The sequence below is a fragment of the Ursus americanus genome, chromosome 4 (genome assembly GCF_024610735.1).
Source record: "Ursus americanus isolate L20-20 chromosome 4, mUrsAme1.1.p, whole genome shotgun sequence".
Taxonomy (NCBI): domain Eukaryota; kingdom Metazoa; phylum Chordata; class Mammalia; order Carnivora; family Ursidae; genus Ursus; species Ursus americanus.
The window spans coordinates 46,832,586-46,852,089 of NC_142130.1; the positions used below are offsets into that span (position 1 = coordinate 46,832,586).

The 19,504-nt window shown below is 42.2% G+C and overlaps 1 protein-coding gene across 1 annotated transcript in view; it reads left to right on the forward strand.

Moving 5' to 3' along the window:
• MORC1 (MORC family CW-type zinc finger 1) overlaps positions 1 to 19,504 on the forward strand; it is a 157,536-nt gene that overhangs the window by 83,217 nt on the left and 54,815 nt on the right. Inside the window, exons 15-17 of the mRNA XM_087861296.1 lie at positions 476 to 604; positions 3,491 to 3,596; positions 8,646 to 8,784. Of these exons, the coding sequence (XP_087717422.1) occupies positions 476 to 604; positions 3,491 to 3,596; positions 8,646 to 8,784 (374 nt within the window). The remainder of the gene's footprint in view (positions 1 to 475; positions 605 to 3,490; positions 3,597 to 8,645; positions 8,785 to 19,504) is intronic.

The window sequence follows — 19,504 nt, forward strand, 5'->3', positions numbered from 1 at the left end:
TTTGTTTTAAAATATTGCAATCCTAATATATTTATTATATATAGTTTGGAAAATGCAGGTATAAAGCAGAAGACAAATTTGACCCATACTCACAGAAAACTATTAATATTTTTATTTCATATTTTTGTGTAGGTGTTCGTTTTTACACAGTTGAGACCATATTGTATATACATGTGCTTATTTTTTTTTTTTTTTAAAGATTTATTTATTTATTTGACAGAGAGACAGCCAGCGAGAGAGGGAACACAAGCGGGGGGAGTGGGAGAGGAAGAAGCAGGCTCATAGCGGAGGAGCCTGATGTGGGGCTCGATCCCATAACGCCGGGATCACGCCCTGAGCCGAAGGCAGACGCCCAACGACTGTGCCACCCAGGCGCCCCTATACATGTGCTTATATTCAAACTGCTTATCATCCTGATCTTGTTGATTTAATTTTCCTTCATTATTTTTTGCCTGCCTTTTTTCTTTTTTTTAAGGTAATAGAAATCTAACATTGTTTTGGAATGAATTTGGATACCAGAGTGACAAGGACATGGAGAAATCTTTAGATTCTGTTCAGTATCAAAGACGACAAGCCATGGCCATCCCATTCATCATTCAGTGTGGTGAGTGTTGAATTCCATTCCAATCAGCACTTAGTTCCCAGTAGCAAGTCATTGTGCTAGAAAATGGGTTGTGAGGGAGACAGAGGTGGGTAGGACAGCGTGCTTGCTTTCAAGGAGATTAGGGTCAAGGAAAGGTTTAGAAATACATGAAACTAATTGTAATAGAGATGAAAATAAGGTAAATGAGGTCAAAGAGTTGTCAAGTTATTTGAGGTTTAAAAGGGAGGTGATGGAAGTTGAGGCCAGGCTTCATGACAGAGGTAGCCTTTGCTATGGTCTTTAGAATAGATTTTTTTTTTTTTTTTTACCTTCTTCAATATGGCCGCTTCTCTCCTTTTAGCTGTGGAGTTTGTTCTGCCAGTGTTCAGGTCTGTGTCTGGGGTATTTCGGATGATGTGATAGTTATCTAGCAGTGTTCGAGGGACAACGTGAGTCTGCGCTCCTACAGCTCCATCACCATCTTCCTCTATGTCTCTCGAAGGTAGAATTTTGAGCGGCGGAGAAGTAGTGGGGAAGGTGTGTTAATATCAAGTGTACACTTCAGCTAATTTTTTTGTGATAGAATAATAGAAACAGTTATTTTTCATTTTAATACTTAGCACTGTGTTAAATATATAGTACTTAGTATTTGACTACTGGATAAATGATCAGTGAATAATAAAAGACAAGAGTGTTTAGGTTGAGTAAACCCATTAGAGGGCTTGGAATGCCAGAGTAAGGAGTTTTTACTTTGATAAGTAATGATGAGGCTCTGGGAGTTTTTCAGTAGGAGAACATCATTGAAGCACTGAGCACTTACGATTGTGTGCCTCTGATACATCTTCTAGCCACTGTATAAAGGTTTAGAAAATAAAGACACACTCCTCTATCTGCAAGGAATCTGCCATCCAGAGGGGAAGGCAGCCAGGCAAACAAAAAAGCGCACAATAGTAGTTAAAATTACACTGTGCCCAGGGAACACCTGTCCCACCTTGTCCCTGGGGTGGTCCACAGAGGACCTGAGCATCCTATGTCACTTGTGGTAAGGTAGCTCTGGCAGCTCAGTGCAGGGTGATTGGGAGGAGGGCTAGCACAAAGGTTGAGGTCAGCGCTGTAGGAAGACTACTGGCATCATCCAGGATCCAGGGGAGAAATTGTAAATGTCCGAAGAAAATCATGGCTGTGTGATTTCAGAGGAAAATACACGCCAGACATTTAGAAGGAATAATTGAGGAAATGGATGATGCAGTAATATGCAGCATCCTATTGGACGGTAGCAATAATGGCTAAAAGTTAATGTGTGATTTTGATGTGTGCAGGGTACTGCCAGAATCCAGTCTCCGGTATCTGAGAGCTGTAAAAAATTGGGCAAATTCCTTAACTTCTTTAAGCCTCAGTTTTCAGACTTATAAAATGGGGTTAGTATTTGTAGCTACATCTTACAGCTTTGTGAAAAAATGAATTAACACATATAAAGTTTGCTAAGTGCTCAGGGTAGTATATTAGGGTTCTCCAGAGAAACAGAAGCAATAGGACGGATGGGGGGATGGATGGATAGATATTAATTCTGGGAATTGGTTCACATGATTAAGAAGGCTAACGAGTCTCGAGACCTGCAGTCAGCAAGCTGGAGACCCAGGAGAGCCACTGGCTTAATTCCAATTTGAGTCTGATGGCCTGAACTGGGAGACCCAGTGATGTAGTTCCAGTCTGAATGTTGACAGGCTTGACACCCAGGAAGCGCTGATCTTTCAGTTTGAGTCTGAAGGCAGAAGAAAACTGATATCTCAGCACAAGACAAGAAGGAAAATTTCCTTTTTTCTTACAGGACAGTAAGCCTTTTTGTGTCTATTCAGTTCTTCAACTGATTGGATGAGGCCCACCGATGTTAGGGAGGGTAGTCTCTACTCAGTCTATCAGTGCAAATGTTCTCATCCAAAATACCCTCACAGACATACTCAGAATAATGTTTGACCAGATATCCGGGTTACCCCATGGACCTGTCGAACTGACACATAAAATTTACCATCATAAATAATGCCTAGCAATGTTAGCTTTTATCATTATTATGTCATTTAATCTTCAATGATCCTTTTAAGTAAGTGCTAATATTAATCTCTTTTTACAGATGATGATACGGAAGCATAGGGAAGTACTTTGTCCAAGATCATAGATGTAGTAACTGGTAGAGCGATTCCAGTTCTTAGCCACTGTGACTTGAACACTGTGTGTTCTTAACCAATGTGCATACTGCCGCGATCTTTGATGAACAGAGAGAATGTTTACCTAGGAGCCGTTAGCTGTGTATGTGGATAGAATTCAGGATTAGAGTTGAGAATAGCCTGGAGAGACTGGAGTGCCTTGGTTCTATAGGCAGGGAAGGAGTGAAAGGAGGAAATAGACGAAAGAAGTCAGAAATCACAGGCTGGAGAGTGGGGTAAGAGCAGGAGACCGGTGCAGAGCAAGGAGTGTAAGTGGTTCAGAGAGCTTGATTGTCCTTGTTATGGTAGTTGTGTGTTTGGAGATGGAAGGTGGTGTGGCAGCAGAGGGATCGTAGGTGGGAGAAAATGAAAGAGACGAGTCACTAGAAGTCTTCTGTGGTTCAAGAAGAGGTGGGGAGGGACCTAGTCAACATTCTTCTGGCTGAAAGGAGCAGGAACTCACCGGAGAGAACTTAAGCAATAACAACAACAGCAATAATAACAACACTGTACTGGTGGTGTTTTAGGGTAGCTCATAGAATCCTGGACTAGTTGTACCATCAGATAAAGGTACGTGGTCATGGATTCACTTGTCTCTGGATAGAAAGCTATGTCATACTTTTGGTATGTGCAGTCTGACGTATTACTTGCTATGTTCACTTCTGACTGTGCTCTTTCTTGTGTGTGATTTTGTTTTCATTATCAGATCTTTGCCTTAAATGGAGAGTCTTGCCTTCTTCTATTACTAATCAGGAAAAAGAATTTTTTGACCTCTGGATTTGTGCTAATAATCCTAACCTCTTGGAAAACAGGTAGTTTTTGATAGTTTTCTAAAATTCATTATCCATTTTTAATTCCCAAAAATGCATATGTGTGAAACCAGAAAATGTCAGTGATGGATACATTTCAGCTTGGTAGCGGTCATCCCTGTGAACTTTCTAGCTCCTTGCCACCTGTGGAAAGATACTTCGTTAGTGTGCTTTTCCATCAAGATAAAGGAGACCTGCATGTAACTATTTGCAAACTTTGGGATGTGCAGCTCTGTGCTTCCGCTGGCAGGAGACCATGACCCAGTGTTGGAGTTCTGCCTTCTAGTTCGTTTTCACACCACATACGGCCTTATTGTAAAGGAGTCTTACCCAGAGGCTGTCTCCAGGGACACTAACCTGTTAGACCCTATGCATTTTCTATTTAAGTAACATATTGATTTCATTGCTTTGAGCTCTTGGAGGAAGTAGTTCAGACTAAAACAGGAAAAAGACCGATTAAGTATTGATGAATGTCACTGTTATCACAGGCCCTTTAGACTTACATTATTTTCCTTGGGGAGGGAAAGAATGAGTATCCCCCTTTAAAGAAGGCACCCCTAAATCAAACATTTGCTTCTCCGTGGAGTTTGTTCTAAATTCTTTGGCCTGGAGAAGTGGATCAATATTGCTAATACAGAATAACTCCTGTTTGGTTATTTTTATCCAGCCCTAAAAAAAAAAAAAGAAGGGGGGGTGCCTGGGTAGCGCAGTTGTTAAGTGTCTGCCTTCGACTCAGGGCATGATCCCGGCGTTCCAGGATCGAGTCCCACATCGGTCTCCTCCGCTGGGAGCCTGCTTCTTCCTCTCCCACTCCCCCTGCTTGTGTTCCGACTCTCGCTGGCTGTCTCTCTGTCATATAAATAAATAAAATCTTAAAAAAAAAAAAAAAAGAAGGGAAAATTAAAACACACACACACACCCCAGCATTTAGAAACTGCTACCCCTTCCCCCTGGAGTCCCCAAGTTACCCATATTTAGAGACTAAGGAAAAAACCAGAGGTGGTAAGGGCTCTTAGATTCCTCAAGGCCCAGGGCTTTTTAGTCTCGTTTCTTGGTTTGTAGCAGAACCTGTTTTCCCCAAATAAACTTTGTTCAGACCCCAAATATATGAGATAAATGTAGAACTTCCCTGATTAAATTGGAAGCTGGGAATCTGAGGGCCCAAGACTCCACTTCTCATTTCTGTTCTGGACTCTCTGTAGAAAGCCTAGAGTTCTAGGGAGCATGATTATAAAATACTGAGCTAGCCTTGCGCCTTCATTTTAGAGAAGTGAACATTGAAGCCCAGTGGGGGCTAGGAAACCTGTTCATGAGGTTACTGGCCAAGGTGTCTGACTCGTAACTGGGCTCTGGCCCAGGCTTGAAACTGAAGTATCTCCTACAGAGGAGTCAGGGGTTGGCCTGGTTTCAATATTAAGAAGAGTTACTAATATTGATCCCTTCCTATGAGCTAAGAACTTTTCATTCAGTATTAAGATAGTGTTTTAGGTTCTGACTCTGGGGCCAGACTGCCTGTGTTTGACTCCTCTGGCTCCATTAGCTGTGAGATCTTGGATAGGTGACAGAATCTCTCTTTAACTTGGCTTTCTATCACTTAGAATGGGGTGTAATCACAGTACCTTTTGCATCTTCTCTGGGTCCTGCTGAGCCCCTTAGAAAGTCAGTTTACTGACTTCCTGGTTAATGGGAGCTTCTTAGTTATAAGCCATGAGAATTTAGGTCCCTCCCCACAGATCTAACATATATTTGTGGCTTCTTAGCCCAGTCTTGGGCCTTCTCGGACCCACAGAACTGGTATCTATCTTCCACGGTTTTCCTTACCTCCGGCTTACCATTGTCTGTGTATTGGCACACTCTCACCCTCTCCTCCTTGAAAAGTGGTGATGCCATCACGGAGCATTGCAAAATTAGTTTCAAAGCTGCATCAGTTCTCTTTTACACATTCAAACAGTGTCCCTTGTGACAACAGGCAAGAGAAATTTAGCCACGTTGACAGAAAACTGATGGTCCTTCAAAGCTTAAAACGCAGAGTTGTCTTATAATTTAAGTCCTTGATTCTTGAAATATAATGACATGATTTTGACCATGTGTATTTCATTTCCACTGAAAAGATTAGGACAAAAAATATGCTTGATGTGACAGCAAGAGATTTAGGGGACTTGTAAAGAAAATCTCCTAATCTGGTTATGAGGGCAATTACTTGAGAGTTGACACTTCCTTTACTGGAAGTCATTAACAACTCTAATTCAGTGTGGTAGGATGGACCCTGTGTACTTTGAGAACACACCATGAAATAGCAAAACCTATGCCATTGGATTTGGATAGAATCCCATAAAATCAGTGTATGAAAGTGATGAGAAGTATAGTATAGTTATTAGGTAACATTTGGTGAATGGAAGGCCTGAGTAATGGGGTAAAATGTGGCATTGTCTCTATTTACAGAAAGTATAGTGTTATTGTCAACAGTTAATTGCCAGTTGTCAGCGGGGTTAATGGCAATGAACAGCATTTAAATGAACAATGTCAGTGTAACCAGAACTTAGGCAGGAAACATAATAACAGCTTTCTCTTACGTAACAATTACATATGTTATCTCGTTTCCTCTTTACAACAACCATATGAACGTGCATCGTTTCTCAGAGGAGGAAACAGTGAGGCCAGGGGAGGCCCGGTGACTGGTCCAGGATGCCTCCCTAGAGCTGAGACTTGAAGGCAAGCCTTTGGATGCAAACCTGTACTCTTTCTGCCTTATCACACCCAGTCTCTGAAGGCATCTTGTGTGTGTGTGTGTGTGTGTGTTTTAAATTTTTTTATTGGACTATAGTTGACACGGTGTTACATTAGTTTCAGGTGTACTGCACAGTGATTGAACATCTGCATATGTTGTGCTTGCTCACCGCAAGGGAAGCCCCCATCTGTCACCATGCAAATGCTATTACAGCTTCATCGACTATATTCCCGATGCTGTGCCTTTTATCCCGTGACCTATTCATTCCGCAGCTGGAAGTCTGTTATCACCCGTCCCCCTGCCCTCATTCTGCGCATCCCCCAACCCTTTCCCCCTGGCAACCACTAGTTTCTTCTCTGTAGTTATAAGTCTGATTCTGCTTTGTATTTGTTTATTCATTTATTTTGTTTTTTAGATTCCAAAGGCCTCCTTTTAACATTTCAGGAAGCCTAATGCCAGTCATATGCTCTGTGGTGACAAAATGTACCATCTTACAAATGGTAGTATTACTCCGAGCTGGTCACCCAGGTGGGGTAAAATGATGAAGCCATTCTTCTTTGGGCCACCAGAGCATCTTTTTCCTTTCCGCTTTAAGCACAGAGGGAGGCTAGACAATTTTTATCACAGTACCTGGGAAATAGGTATGCATATACTTCCATTACATTCACGCTATGCGTTTATCTGCATTTGGAAATAGGGATCACCAGCAGGGTAGAAATGACGCCTATCATTTGATCGAACCAAAACAGTCTAAATTGTGAAAGGGATGATGTTTAAAATATCCACGGGTCGTATTGCAAGTTAAAATCTTTAAAGATCATTGAATGGATTCTGTGTTTTATTAAAACACTTGAGGTTTCTCTTTTCTGAATAAAAACTTCATGTTTTTAAGTTTATGTTCATTTTCTCAAATGAAATAGAAACCTATGTAGGTACCATCCCACAGATGTCTTCAAATCAATGCTGTCGGTGGCTGTATTTATAGTAGATGCCCCCTGATTGGTTTCTCTACCCCCCTTTTCTGAACGTAACAGTAACAACAAATACCATATGTGGGTGGAATGAAGTGTTTTTTCATAGTCGTACTTGAATATGGTTGTAGGTCCTCACGCTTCTCTCTTACTGGGGGGAAGGGAAATATGGCCTGCAGCTCTGACAGACAGAAATCATCGGTTTGATCTGCTTCCCTTTCCTGTACTGGCTCAGAAAGGAGAAGGCCCTCTTTCTAGTCTCAACCTCCTCGTCCCCATCCTAGCTTAACAACACGTTTATTTTATACAAACTTTGTCCCTCCCCCTCCCTTTAGTGCCTGTCAAAATAGAAAAACCCTTGTGTAAAGCAGGCTCTTAGAATCAACCTTGGCATTTTGCTGCACTCCTGAACATTCCCAGCCATACCCTCAATAGAGCCACGCCTGGGGGGGGGGGGGCTGAACTTCTAGTCCTTGACAAACCTTGATACCAGGGGAAACAATATAATATCTCAGTTTTTTTATAGTTTGGCCAACTCAGCTCCCCAGAGCATAGCCTTGGAACCAAAAGAAGGGGAGGGAAAAAAAGGACCCCCAAGCTCTTGAGCCGTATGTTTCAAAAATCATTAGTGTTTTATGTAACTATAACGAGGGAGGCTCTATGCACGGTCTGCTTATTGGTCATCTACACCCAGTTCTACTGGATTATATGGCATGTGTGTTGAAACAGCACAGCAGTAGGGCTGGGAAGCGCAGTGGCTGCCAGCAGCAGGTCCGCACAACAGCAGGGAGAGAAGGATGTGTGCCTGCTGCAGCAGGATCGTGGGGCTAATCCGTGATGAAGGGCTGCCCCGGGCGCGGTGACCCGCAAGGCTGTCACTGAGCACTGCATCCTCTCCCAGGGGTCCCTGCTCTTCACAGTCAGCCTTCGAAATGGATCCACGTGTTTCAGAAGCAGAATTATTTGGTGTCGTTTAGAGAGACGTATAGATTCCTACCTGAAATTTTTTTGGGGAAAAAATGTTTGGCAGTGAGAGAAGCTTCAATTATCTAAAAGCATTTTTGCAAAAGGTTTCATTTCATGATAGCGCAGGATAAATGAAGCAGTCGTAAAAGAATGAATGTATTCTCCCATTCTTGTAAATATACCATCCTCTACGTCTCCTTTAAGCTCTTCTCCACGCGAACTGGAGATTTAACGTCCTGTATTACGTCAAGTCATCAATACACTCTCTTCCTTTGTATTCAACTTTTGGATATAAGGCGTAAAGAGTATTTGTTTATAGAAGTAAATCATTTTTTATAGACAGTAGTTTTATATTTCCTCTCCTGACGTCTTCTGTTGATTGTAAAGTTGTCATCAGGCAGAACGCCTGCCTTCTATCCCTCTGGGCACCATGAGCTCCATGTCACCATCAAAAACTGAGAAAGAGAAACAACTTCGAGAGGCAGTCCAAAGGTATCACAGTCGGCTGGCAGACCGGCAGCCACAGGTGAGCTGTTACTCTTTCCAAAATCTACTTGAACTCCAGAGCTGTTGGTTTTATGTGTGCGAATCAGCTAATGAGCTTTACCCCTGTAAATTGTGTAGCTGCTTTTTTCCATCCTTTTTTGTCACTTTCTTTTAATTTTGGCTCTCAAGACTGTTCTAGAGACAAGCACAAGTGCGCCAGGGGCTCAGGAAGGGAGGAGAGTTAACAACCACCCACCTGTATGTAAGCCCATCTACACAGCAGTGCACGAGAGGAACGGGGATTTACTTCCACACTACAGATGCACACAGAACCTTGTATGGGTGACAGGGTCAATATTGGAACAAAAGTTGGTATGTTTCTAAAGGCTAGGCTCTTTTTATTTCCATTGGGCTTCTTCCCTGAGAGTGGATTTTTTGAGGTGAAGAGTTGTTCTTTTAAAAAATATTAGCCTATTAATACAGAAACTCAGTGTCACTTAATTGTTAAGAAAATTCAATAAATTAAACGTAACTATCAATAAATATAAGTAACCATGACAATTTCAAGGGAAGGAAAAAGTGGTATGCAGAAATATTGTTTTAATCTCTTAACTAATAAAGTAATTAGATCTCTGTTTACTTTATAGATTTAATACCCAAATTCAGCATTTTAAAATTGGATAGCCTGTCAGCTTCCTCAAATAGAACTTGAAGAGGTCAGCAGCATATGTCCAAATGTGTTGACTCCTCTGTAAATGTCAGGAAATAAAAAGTACTTGAGTAGAAAATTCTCTTATGGAGCAGGAATAAAGATTCTCAGGCTTAATACCTTATTATTATTACATGTAATCCTGTGCTTTTAGAAGATCAACTTTCTTCTCTACCCCGTTTCATCTTCTTGCCTCTCCCACTTTGCTAGGGCTCTGCCTTACAAGTCAGCCACCACTGGGGATCACAACCAAGGAAACCTGACCCTCCCTTTTAACCTGGAGTCTCTGGGTCTCTGGGGAAGACCCTGAGAGTCACTTTGCAAACACATTCCCTTAAGCATTCCCTGTCCCCCCAAATTGGTGAAACTTTCTATGGTTCTTAGAGCCTCTAGTCATGGGTTTGATAATAGAGGTCAGAAGGACAGGTATCACAGCCTGCAGTTACTTTAATAAACAAGAAGGTGAAGTCAGATCTCTCCAGCATGGAAGGTCTTCATTTGTTTTTTTGCTTCTTGTTTGCCACTCCCTGTAGATTTGTGAAGGCAGACAGCATCTCCTAAAATGCCTCTCTCTTTATTGCAGTCTCTGAATGCTTTTTTCTCTCCTGTGGAGGTCAGAGCTGACCCTTGGATGGTAATAGTGCCAATCACAAAGTCTTGGTTATCTCTTTGTTTAGTATTGGATGTTTTATTCATTACTAAGGTAGAGATTTTTTTTTTTTTAAAGATTTTATTTATTTAGTTGACAGAGATAGAGACAGCCAGCGAGAGAGGAAACACAAGCAGGGGGAGTGGGAGAGGAAGAAGCAGGCTCCCAGTGGAGGAGCCTGATGTGGGGCTCGATCCCATAACGCCGGGATCACGCCCTGAGCCAAAGGCAGATGCTTAACCGCTGTGCCACCCAGGAGCCCCAAAGGTAGAGATTTTGATGGTAGCTGTTGGGTAACATATTTGGACCATCTGGTCAGCTTATTCTTTCTTTCTTGGTAGTTGAGTTTTTCATAAGAATTTGAGCCAGGTTTATAGATTCAGTCTGTTTGACATGTAAACAAAGAACTTTAGCAGTCCTTGCCTGGAGACTTGCTCCCATCAGTTCAAAGGACCTAGGAATCCCCCACCTCCTCCCTTGCCCCCTTTTGTGAAGGTAGTCCTAGCATCTTCAACTCCCTTTCAGTACTCAGTGCCCTTAACTGACCCTGATTCTGTGGTCATCGAGGAAAGCTTTGTTTAAAGTTTGCCAACCGTAGGCAACCAGTTAATTTTAAGGTGGCCATCGAGCATTATGGGCAAGACGGAGTAACTCTGATACCACAGCGTGAGCTCTGTGTGTGCAGGGATAGTCTTGGTTTTGTTCAGTGTAAAATCTGTTACCTAATACAGTGCCTAGCAAGGAGCAGGTACTCAATAAATGGTTGTCGGGCCAATAAGAAAAACATGCACTCAGATAATACGCAGTCCTTTCGTGGACCAAGCCTAACAGCTATTTGAAAATTAGTGACAACCGCCACGCGATACTAGTTCAATATCTGTCTGATCACCACTGAAACCACCATAGATATTTATTACACAGAGACAATGAGGGCAGCTTTAGTCAAAAAAGGGCTCACAGAGGAAGTGGCACTTATCTTGTGTCTCGACGTCTATTTAGGGGAATTGGGGGAAACGACCGGGCAGACATTCTAGGTGAGAAAAACATTGTAAAAGAAGACTTGGAGATCAGCACTGACTTGTTCCTTCACAGTGCCGATCCTTTAAATTACATGCCAAACTTATGTTTTTAAAAAAATAGACTCAGCATCTGTGTGACATGTCTCTCTTTTAAAGACCATGCAGCTCATTATAAGATATGGTAATTGTTGAATAGAAGACCTCTGGAAGGTGACCTCAATTCCTCTGTCACAAAAATAACCCAAGAAAGTATTCAAAAACTATGTTTTGGTGATAGCTGCTGATGCCGGAAACAAGACTCAGAACCATTCAGTATTCATTGTGAATTTACTCTCTTCCCGACTGCCTTTTATGTATGTATTTATTTTTAAGATTTTATTTATTTATTTGACAGAGAGAGAGACAGCCAGCGAGAGAGGGAGCACAAGCAGGGGGAGTGGGAGAGGAAGAAGCAGGCTCCTAGAGGAGGAGCCCGATGTGGGGCTCGAACCCAGAACACTGGGATCACGCCCTGAGCCGAAGGCAGACACGCTTAACGACTGAGCCACCCAGGCACCCCCCGACTGCCTTTTAAAAGAAGTTCTGTTAGAGTCCAACCCAGGCAGGGCTGGGAAAGTCAGAACAATAGGGCGTTCGTGCCGTTCCAATGCAGTGCAGACGTGATTCGGGTAGAGGGTAGATACCACTGGAAAATCGGGAACCGGCTAGTGTGTGACCATGATTCACTATGTCTACTGTGGTGCCGATTCTCTCAATATCAGGAAATAAGGTGCTTGCCATGGAATTATGGTCTGCCCCCCTCTGGTTCTCTCTCCCTGCCTTGCTCTACCAGTGCCTACTTATCCATTGACTAGACCGGGAAACAAATATAAAAATGACCTAAATCTGCACATCCCATTTCTTACTCTCTCATATTTCATCTGTCATGGCTGAAGGTGTCCTGATCTGGAAAATGAAAAGTTGACTAGGTTCATTAAAGACCTTTCTGGATCTTAGATTCTGTGGCTCTGGGCTTTGTGTTACGGGCAAGCAGGAGTGGTTGAATAATGGTAGGAGAGATAGTATTATGGTGCGTGGTATGTGAAGTCGGCAGCTACAGCCTCTTCTCCATCCCTCACACACCCTACTGCCGTGTCGAATGACTAACTTCTAGGAGCGCCTACCTGATGCCCTGGTTAGGCAGTGCTTACAGTGAGTCAGGGAGCTATTCTGGTGAAAGGTATCTCAGTGGTTAGATCTGGTTCTCTGGGAGTAAATGAGGTAGCGAGGTCCAAAGCAGTCATTTCCACAAGATGGTATCTTATGTAATCCCTTCAACAGAACAGTTACATCAATTATAGCAAAAGAGAGAATTAAAGTTCAGAGACATTAAATAACTTGAATCAATCACACGTTTTTAAATGGTGAAGTTGGAATTTGTTTCCTTTTTGTCTAATTTCAGCACAGATCTGCTCTCAGTCTCATAAGGATAAATACAGAAAGGACCTAAGAACATTTACAAAGGCAACACACCGATACACTGCAAAACCTATTTGTTAAGGAAAATACTGAAGTTCAGTAACCTACTAGGAGAGCTCAAACTCAAGATGTAATTGATAAGCTGTGTCGGCAACCCAAGACCCTCTCTATAAATTGTGCTTCCGAAACAGCGCATTCCAATCTTTCTCCTTTCTGAAGAGATGAATGAATAATCTGTTCCTAGCTCCATGTTTCAAGTTCATGCCTCAGTTTTCTATACCGAGTGACAGGTGCCACCTGCTGGCCACACGATGAAGCATTTTCATTTTCATTGTGTCACTCTTGACTGCTCAGCTACCAAGTGGCGTGTTACCTGGATAATTGTTACTCTGTATTTCAGTAAACCTAAACAATAATTTTAAAACCATAGAGTAGAGTTACAAAATCAACTTCTCTGCATTCGAGGAACTTTCTAGTCCTCAGAATTGCCCTTTTCTCAGTTTTAATTCACAATTTAGGTTCTCATCCTCCTTCTGATTATATGACAAGGACGATGGCATCATAATCACGCACATGGCATATAGCTTTTTGCATCTCGTTCAGGGTGTGTTGGTACCACTATAAATCCACTCAGTGCTTTTAGTCATTATAAAACAGATCATAACTTGATTCCCTAAATAAAGCCTACTCTATTGCCCATTTATCCAGAAGGAATGTTAATGGGTATATATTTGTATAATCCCTGCTTGTGCAGTGTGTGCTGTATCTCTTACGTATTCTGTAGGTCTTTCTGGGTTCATCTTTTCCTGATTACTGTTAATTTCTTATCCTACAGTCTAGGCTCTCTAATCTGCCACTACTTGCCTTTCTGGCATTACTGTGGACCCTTGAACAACACGGGTTTGAACTGTGCAGGTCTGCCTCTGCGGGGGTTTTTCCCGATAAATATAGTACGGTATTATAAATGTATCTCGTCTTCCTTATGATGTTATTAATAACATTTTCTTTTCTCTAGCTTGCTTTTTTGTAAGAATGCAGTATGTAATACATCTAACATACAAAATATGTGTTTATTTGACTGTTATCAGTAAGTCTTCCGGTCAACAATAGGCTATTAATGGCCAAGTTTTTGGGGAGTCAAAAGTTGTAGGCGGCAGATTTTTGGCTCTGCGGGTGTTGAACCCCCAACCCGTATGTTGTTCAAAGGTCATCTGTAGTGTCTTCCCCTCTGCAGGAATCTCCCTGAGCCTCGCCTTATTCCTTAGGCCTGTTTTCCATTTCCCTGCTGCCCTGAGTGCCTTTGTTCCTTCTGGAGTGGCCTCTGTCTCTTTTCCCGTTCTTCAAGATCCAAAAATAATGTCATTCCTGTGTGGAGTTTTTTCTCATTCCCTACCTGTAAAAATGTCTTCTTCTTTCCACTTTTCTTTGTCCTGTATGGTTCTTTCTTAGAACGTGTTTTGCTCTCTACCTGGTATGATAGTTTTTTCTGTATCTGTTCTGTCTCCTATTTTAGACTGTAAACTTTCAGAAAGAAGGGGCCATTTTTATTCATCTTTCCATTCCCCAAACATCTAGGCCTGGACCTTTCACGTAATAAGTATTTACCAAACAGTGAATGCAGGATTGAAGGCATAATTTGATTTATGCTGAACTCTTCACAAAATAGGTACAAAAACAAATATTTTTCATTTGATTGAATTGGTTGACTGTACGAAGATTAGACTTAACACCTTCTGCATGTGTTATCAGAGACCAAAGTGTTCTTACACTTGGTCAAAATAAGGTGTGGCGTTTGGATGGGAGTATGGAGACTGTATTTGGATTTCATTTGTCATGTTCACGGTCTTTGCATCAAGTGCAGAGCCGGTGGAAAATGTCATGCCTGTTGAAAAGGGATTCCAACAGTAGCATTCTGTTCTTTTTCAGTGCTCATGTGGGCACAAAAAAATGAGATTGTGTAATCTGACAATTCCCACATTGGTTGTTTTAGCAGTAAATGCAGAGCAAAGAAGGCTTCCTGAACTTTTAGCTGTGTTTCTCAAATCGAAATAGCATATCTGAATACAACTGTGCAATGAAGAGTATGAATGCATTTTCCCATTTAGAATTTAATCTTTTAAATGTGTCATTACCGTGTAGGATGCTGAGATTTCAAAGCTGTATAACCACAGAGACAGATGCCTTAGAAAATATATTTATTCATCAAGAGTACTTTTCAGCCTTCTTACATAAACTGTCATGATCTAAAATTTACGATACCTAAAGACCCTGGTCTAACAAGAAGCTATTATATTCACTGTAGTTGAAATATTTTACTTTATTACTCTTGCTACAAAGATCCCATTTCTCTGTGGTGATGCATTGTTTTTCCAAAAGGGATAATGCATGATATACTCACACTTGTGGGCCCCGTGTTCACAGCACAGCAAATGAGACGTGAAGCGAATTGCTGGTGTGGCACTAGTTTAGAAATTTCTGGAGGGTGGATATCAGGTGTTCTTTTTCTCCTGTACCTCCCACCTCCACACCTGGCTCAGTGTCGGGGACAGTAGATGTCTCACAGAAGATGCTCACCTTCCTAACTGGAATTGCTTGTCCAAATTATTTTCTAAGTCATCCTCTCCTGAGGAGCTGATGTCACACTCCCTGACAGAACAGCATCGTTCGTGGCTTATTGCACACACCAGCACAGTGCGAGTGGTTAGAGGCACATCAGAACAGCCCAGAACAGAACCCTGCAGGCAGCAGTGTGGTGTGAGGGCCCCAGGACAGTCCCTGTTCCTGGCTTCATAATTCACCCTATTCTGCCCTGGAGGTTGGGACCGAGAAATTCCATCCACTGCTCTCTGCTCCTCGGTTTCCCAAGCAGGACCCAGGGCAGCTGCTGGGGGCCACTAGGAATGTGAGTCCAGAGGAACTCGTCCTTCCTCCAAGAAGGACAGAAGCAGCTTTGACAGGGGCAGGCAGTCTTGCCACATTATGTCCCTCACTCTGCATGTCAGTCGGTCCTTCCTGTTCGCATCCACAGCGATGGAAAGAGGAGAAGTTCAGGTGTGTTGTCTGAAATGATTTTCACTGGACGGAATACTAATTTGGGTTTCAATGCAGGTACACCTATTAGATCTCTGCCCTATAAAAATTCCTCGGGCACCTGAACTGCATGTATGACCAGTTCGCAATTAGTGTGCATGCTCTTCAGGGATGGTCAGAGGCTGCCTGGTACCCTGGACGTGGTGCGGGGCCCAGTTCCTGACTGCTCAGAGTAAGGTACAGATATCTGGCTTCCTTCCAAAGCAGGCTACTCCCGATCCCCCCTAGAGGAACCCCATGTCTCTGAGCCCGTGGCCTCTGAGCACCAGCACTCCTGAGTCTTCCCTTAGAAGCTCGAATTCCATTTCTCATCTTGTTAGACCTCATCTCCCCTCTTACTCAGGACCCAACTTCACATTTACAGTTCAGTTTAAGGAAATGTACTTCCTGATTGCTTTGATTTTGAAGTCAAACCCCATATCTTGTGCCTCTTGATTTAACATTGTTAAGCCTTTGCCCGCTGATCGTATTCTTACTTTGAGTCTGGTTCCTTCCTCTGTCCTAACTCCTGTAGGCTTGAGTGAAGTTCAGATGTAATCTCTATTTTCCACTTTGTCCTTGACCAGCGAGTACTTTAACCCCCGCTCCTTCAGTCACTCTTGCTCGCCCAGACCCAGCCTTCTAACACGGGTGGTCTCTTGACATACCTGGGGGCTCTAATCCAGACACAGACAATTAACTGTTATTTGTCCATGACCTTTTCTTTCTCACGGTCTAGAATCATCCTTCCTCTAGTCAGAGAATCCTCAAGGAGGTCTTCTAGCGAAGACCATTAGTAATAATTCCTGTGATTTGGAAATAAGTATAATTTAAAATGTTTCTTAACAAGGGCAGATCTAGTTGTTTTGGACCTTGAAGTTTGTACGGTTTTGCTCTCTCCCCCAAGAAAAAAAGAAACTGCAGAATTTTTAAGTATGAATTTGGGGACAGAGCCTTGGAGGGGGGCCTGTGTCGGGGAAGGGTCTTGAAGCTAAAGCTTCATTTGCTCCGTGGTTTATCTGCCACTTATTTCTGCATACACTGGGCCATTTGATCTCCACAGGGGTTTTTTTTTGTATTAAAGATAATTGCATATTTTTCATATTTCCAATTCCCTTCTCCTCTCCAGTTTCTTCCCAAAAATTTCCATAACCATGTATATTTTGGTGAATTCAAAAACTACCCTGAGTGATTAACTGTATGTATTATGTAGATAAGGACGTTATTAATTTTTTCTTTTTCAAAAATTTTTAAATTAATTTTTTTAAAAAATTATTTATTCATGAGAGACAGAGAGAGAGGGAGGCAGAGGCAGAGGGAGAAGCGGACTCCCTGAGGAGTAGGGAGCCTGATGCGGGGCTCCATCCCAAGACCCTGGAATCACGACCTGAGCCAAAGGCAGACACTTAACCAACTGAGCCACCCAGGCACGCCTCAAATTTTTATTTAAATTCTAGTTAGTTAACATACAGTACAAGATTGGTTTCAGGAGTAGAATTCAGTGGTTCGTCACTTGTATACAACTGCCCAGTGCTCATCATAACAAGTGCCCTCCTTAATCCCCATCAGTCATGTGGCCCATCCCCCATGCACATCTCTCCATCAACCCTCAGTTTGTTCTTTATAGTTAAGACTCTCTTATGGTTTGTTTCCTTCTCGTAGGTGTGGAGTTTAAAGGAGAAGGATGAATGAAAAGATTAAATGACAGTAGTGCTCAGACTGTACCACTGTTAGAGGTGTCTTAAGTGTACTGACTCAAACCCTATGACAGTCGTATGATTTTTATAATTCCTCGTTCGTGGAAGAGGAAACTGAGGCACAGAGAAGTAACTTGCCAAGAGTGGAATTAAGAAACTGGAGAATGCAGTCTTCTGACACAGTCAGGCTCCAGACCCCTCACTCTGTTATTAAGCCATGTTCCTCTCTTGGCTTAAGTCACATAAACAAGAGAGGAATATAGATAGACTTAAAGTATGAGATTGATTCTTATTTCAAAGGTGTTTGAACTACTCTGATATCTTGCTTTCAGTTTAGATTGATAGCTCTTCAGTGTGGGAGAAATTGAGAAATTAATAGCTAGCAGCAATCATAATTTTTCTTTTTGAGGAGCTCTGTCTCTATTAGGCAGATACGGAGGGCAGTGATCTCTTTGGAAGTCGATGTGGAGGAAGGATGCTTAGGGGCTTCTTAAAGATGGTGGAGGCAGTGAACGTGGTGAGCAGCACTGGCCTAGTGTCAGGATCCTTAGCTGCAGGTCCCGGCTCTTGTTTACAAGCAGCAGAGCTCAAGCGTGCTTGATCCTAGTCTCCCCTTGTCCAATAAAAAGACGGGGATTTGGGGCACATGGGTGGCTCAGTCGGTTGAGCATCCAACTCTTAACTTCTGGTTCAGATTGTGATCTCAGGATTGTGGGATGGAACCCCGCGGCGGGCTCCGGGCTGAGCACGAAGCCTACTTGGGATTCTCTCTCTTCTTCCCTCTTAAATGCTCCCCCAATTGCTCTCTCTCTGTCTCTCTCTCTCTCAAATAAATTAAATAAATAATAAAAAGAAGGGGATTAAACTAGATGTTTACAAAGAGCCATCGAAATTTTAGAGCCTGTAAATATTGCCCATCTTTGTTACAAGCTGTTAAGTTTTACATATCTATATTTGTTAATTTTATTCTGGATATAAACATGAGGTTTCTGGAGCAAAGGAAATTATTATTTAATTATAGCAAATAATTGTGCTGATTCGCGATTGTCCTAATTTGTATCCCTGAGGCGATGGATGAGATGAGTCAGATCAGATGTTGTCCTATATATACACCAGAGTTTGTACTATTGGTAAAGAACTCTGAGAAAAAGGAAAAAAAAAGGAAAGAATCTGGATGTTTATATAGGAGAAGACAGCCAGCTTCCTGTTCCCCTCCATACACACCCACCCCTTTCCTCTTTGGGAGGCATCCTGGATTCTTACTCTTACCCTTTGGAATATAAATAAATCTTTCTAGGGGAAGGAAAGGCTAGCTTCTCCAGCCCTACAACCCAGGCATGTCCCCATGGTCTCAAATTCCATTCTTCCCTTCAAATGTAAACACATACCTCCAAGGAGGTAAATCTCTCTGGAGGTAATGTCTTCAGATGCTCTCTCACTAATAATTAGTCATAAATCAACTTCCAAGATCGCTTCTTCTATTCCAGGTCTCAAGTTTTAGTAAAATTTGATCACAAAGCCCTAATGGTATAGATACATAAAAGTATTTTCTCTCTAGTATCACAAAGCACAGATAGAATCAGAGGGGAAACCCCCTGCCTTCCAGGGCTGTGACTCTATGATGACCGGGTCATCTAAATGAGAATGTGACGGGTTTGTAAAAAGGCAGGTTCCCTGGGATCTACAGGACTGATTGAACAAGAGTCTCGGGAGCAGAAGCCTGGGCATCTTGGCATTTCAACTTCGCTCCCCAGATGACTCTTAATGTACCACAGAGACTCCCAGCTTGAGGGTCCCTCAGCTTTTCTGCCGCCAGAGACACTTTATCTTATGCAGCTTTTGCTGATTCCATCTGTGATTTTCAGGACTTCCCAAACATGTAATGACACTTAAGAGTCTTTCTGGGACAGTTTATAAGTGTCCTATAAAAATGAATGCTGGTATTAGCAAGCTTTCTAGGGTGATAATGATTCTTTGAAGTCTGAGATGGTGGCAACGATAAAAAAAAAATACTGTTGTTAGTAAACTGCTCCTTAAGTAAATGAGACTGAATTCAAAGCAGATGAATAGTTATATAGATTTCTGTTTTACAAAATATGCAGTTAAAGATGTAAAAATGTGTTTTTCAAATTAAAAAAGCATATACATGATTTTTAAAA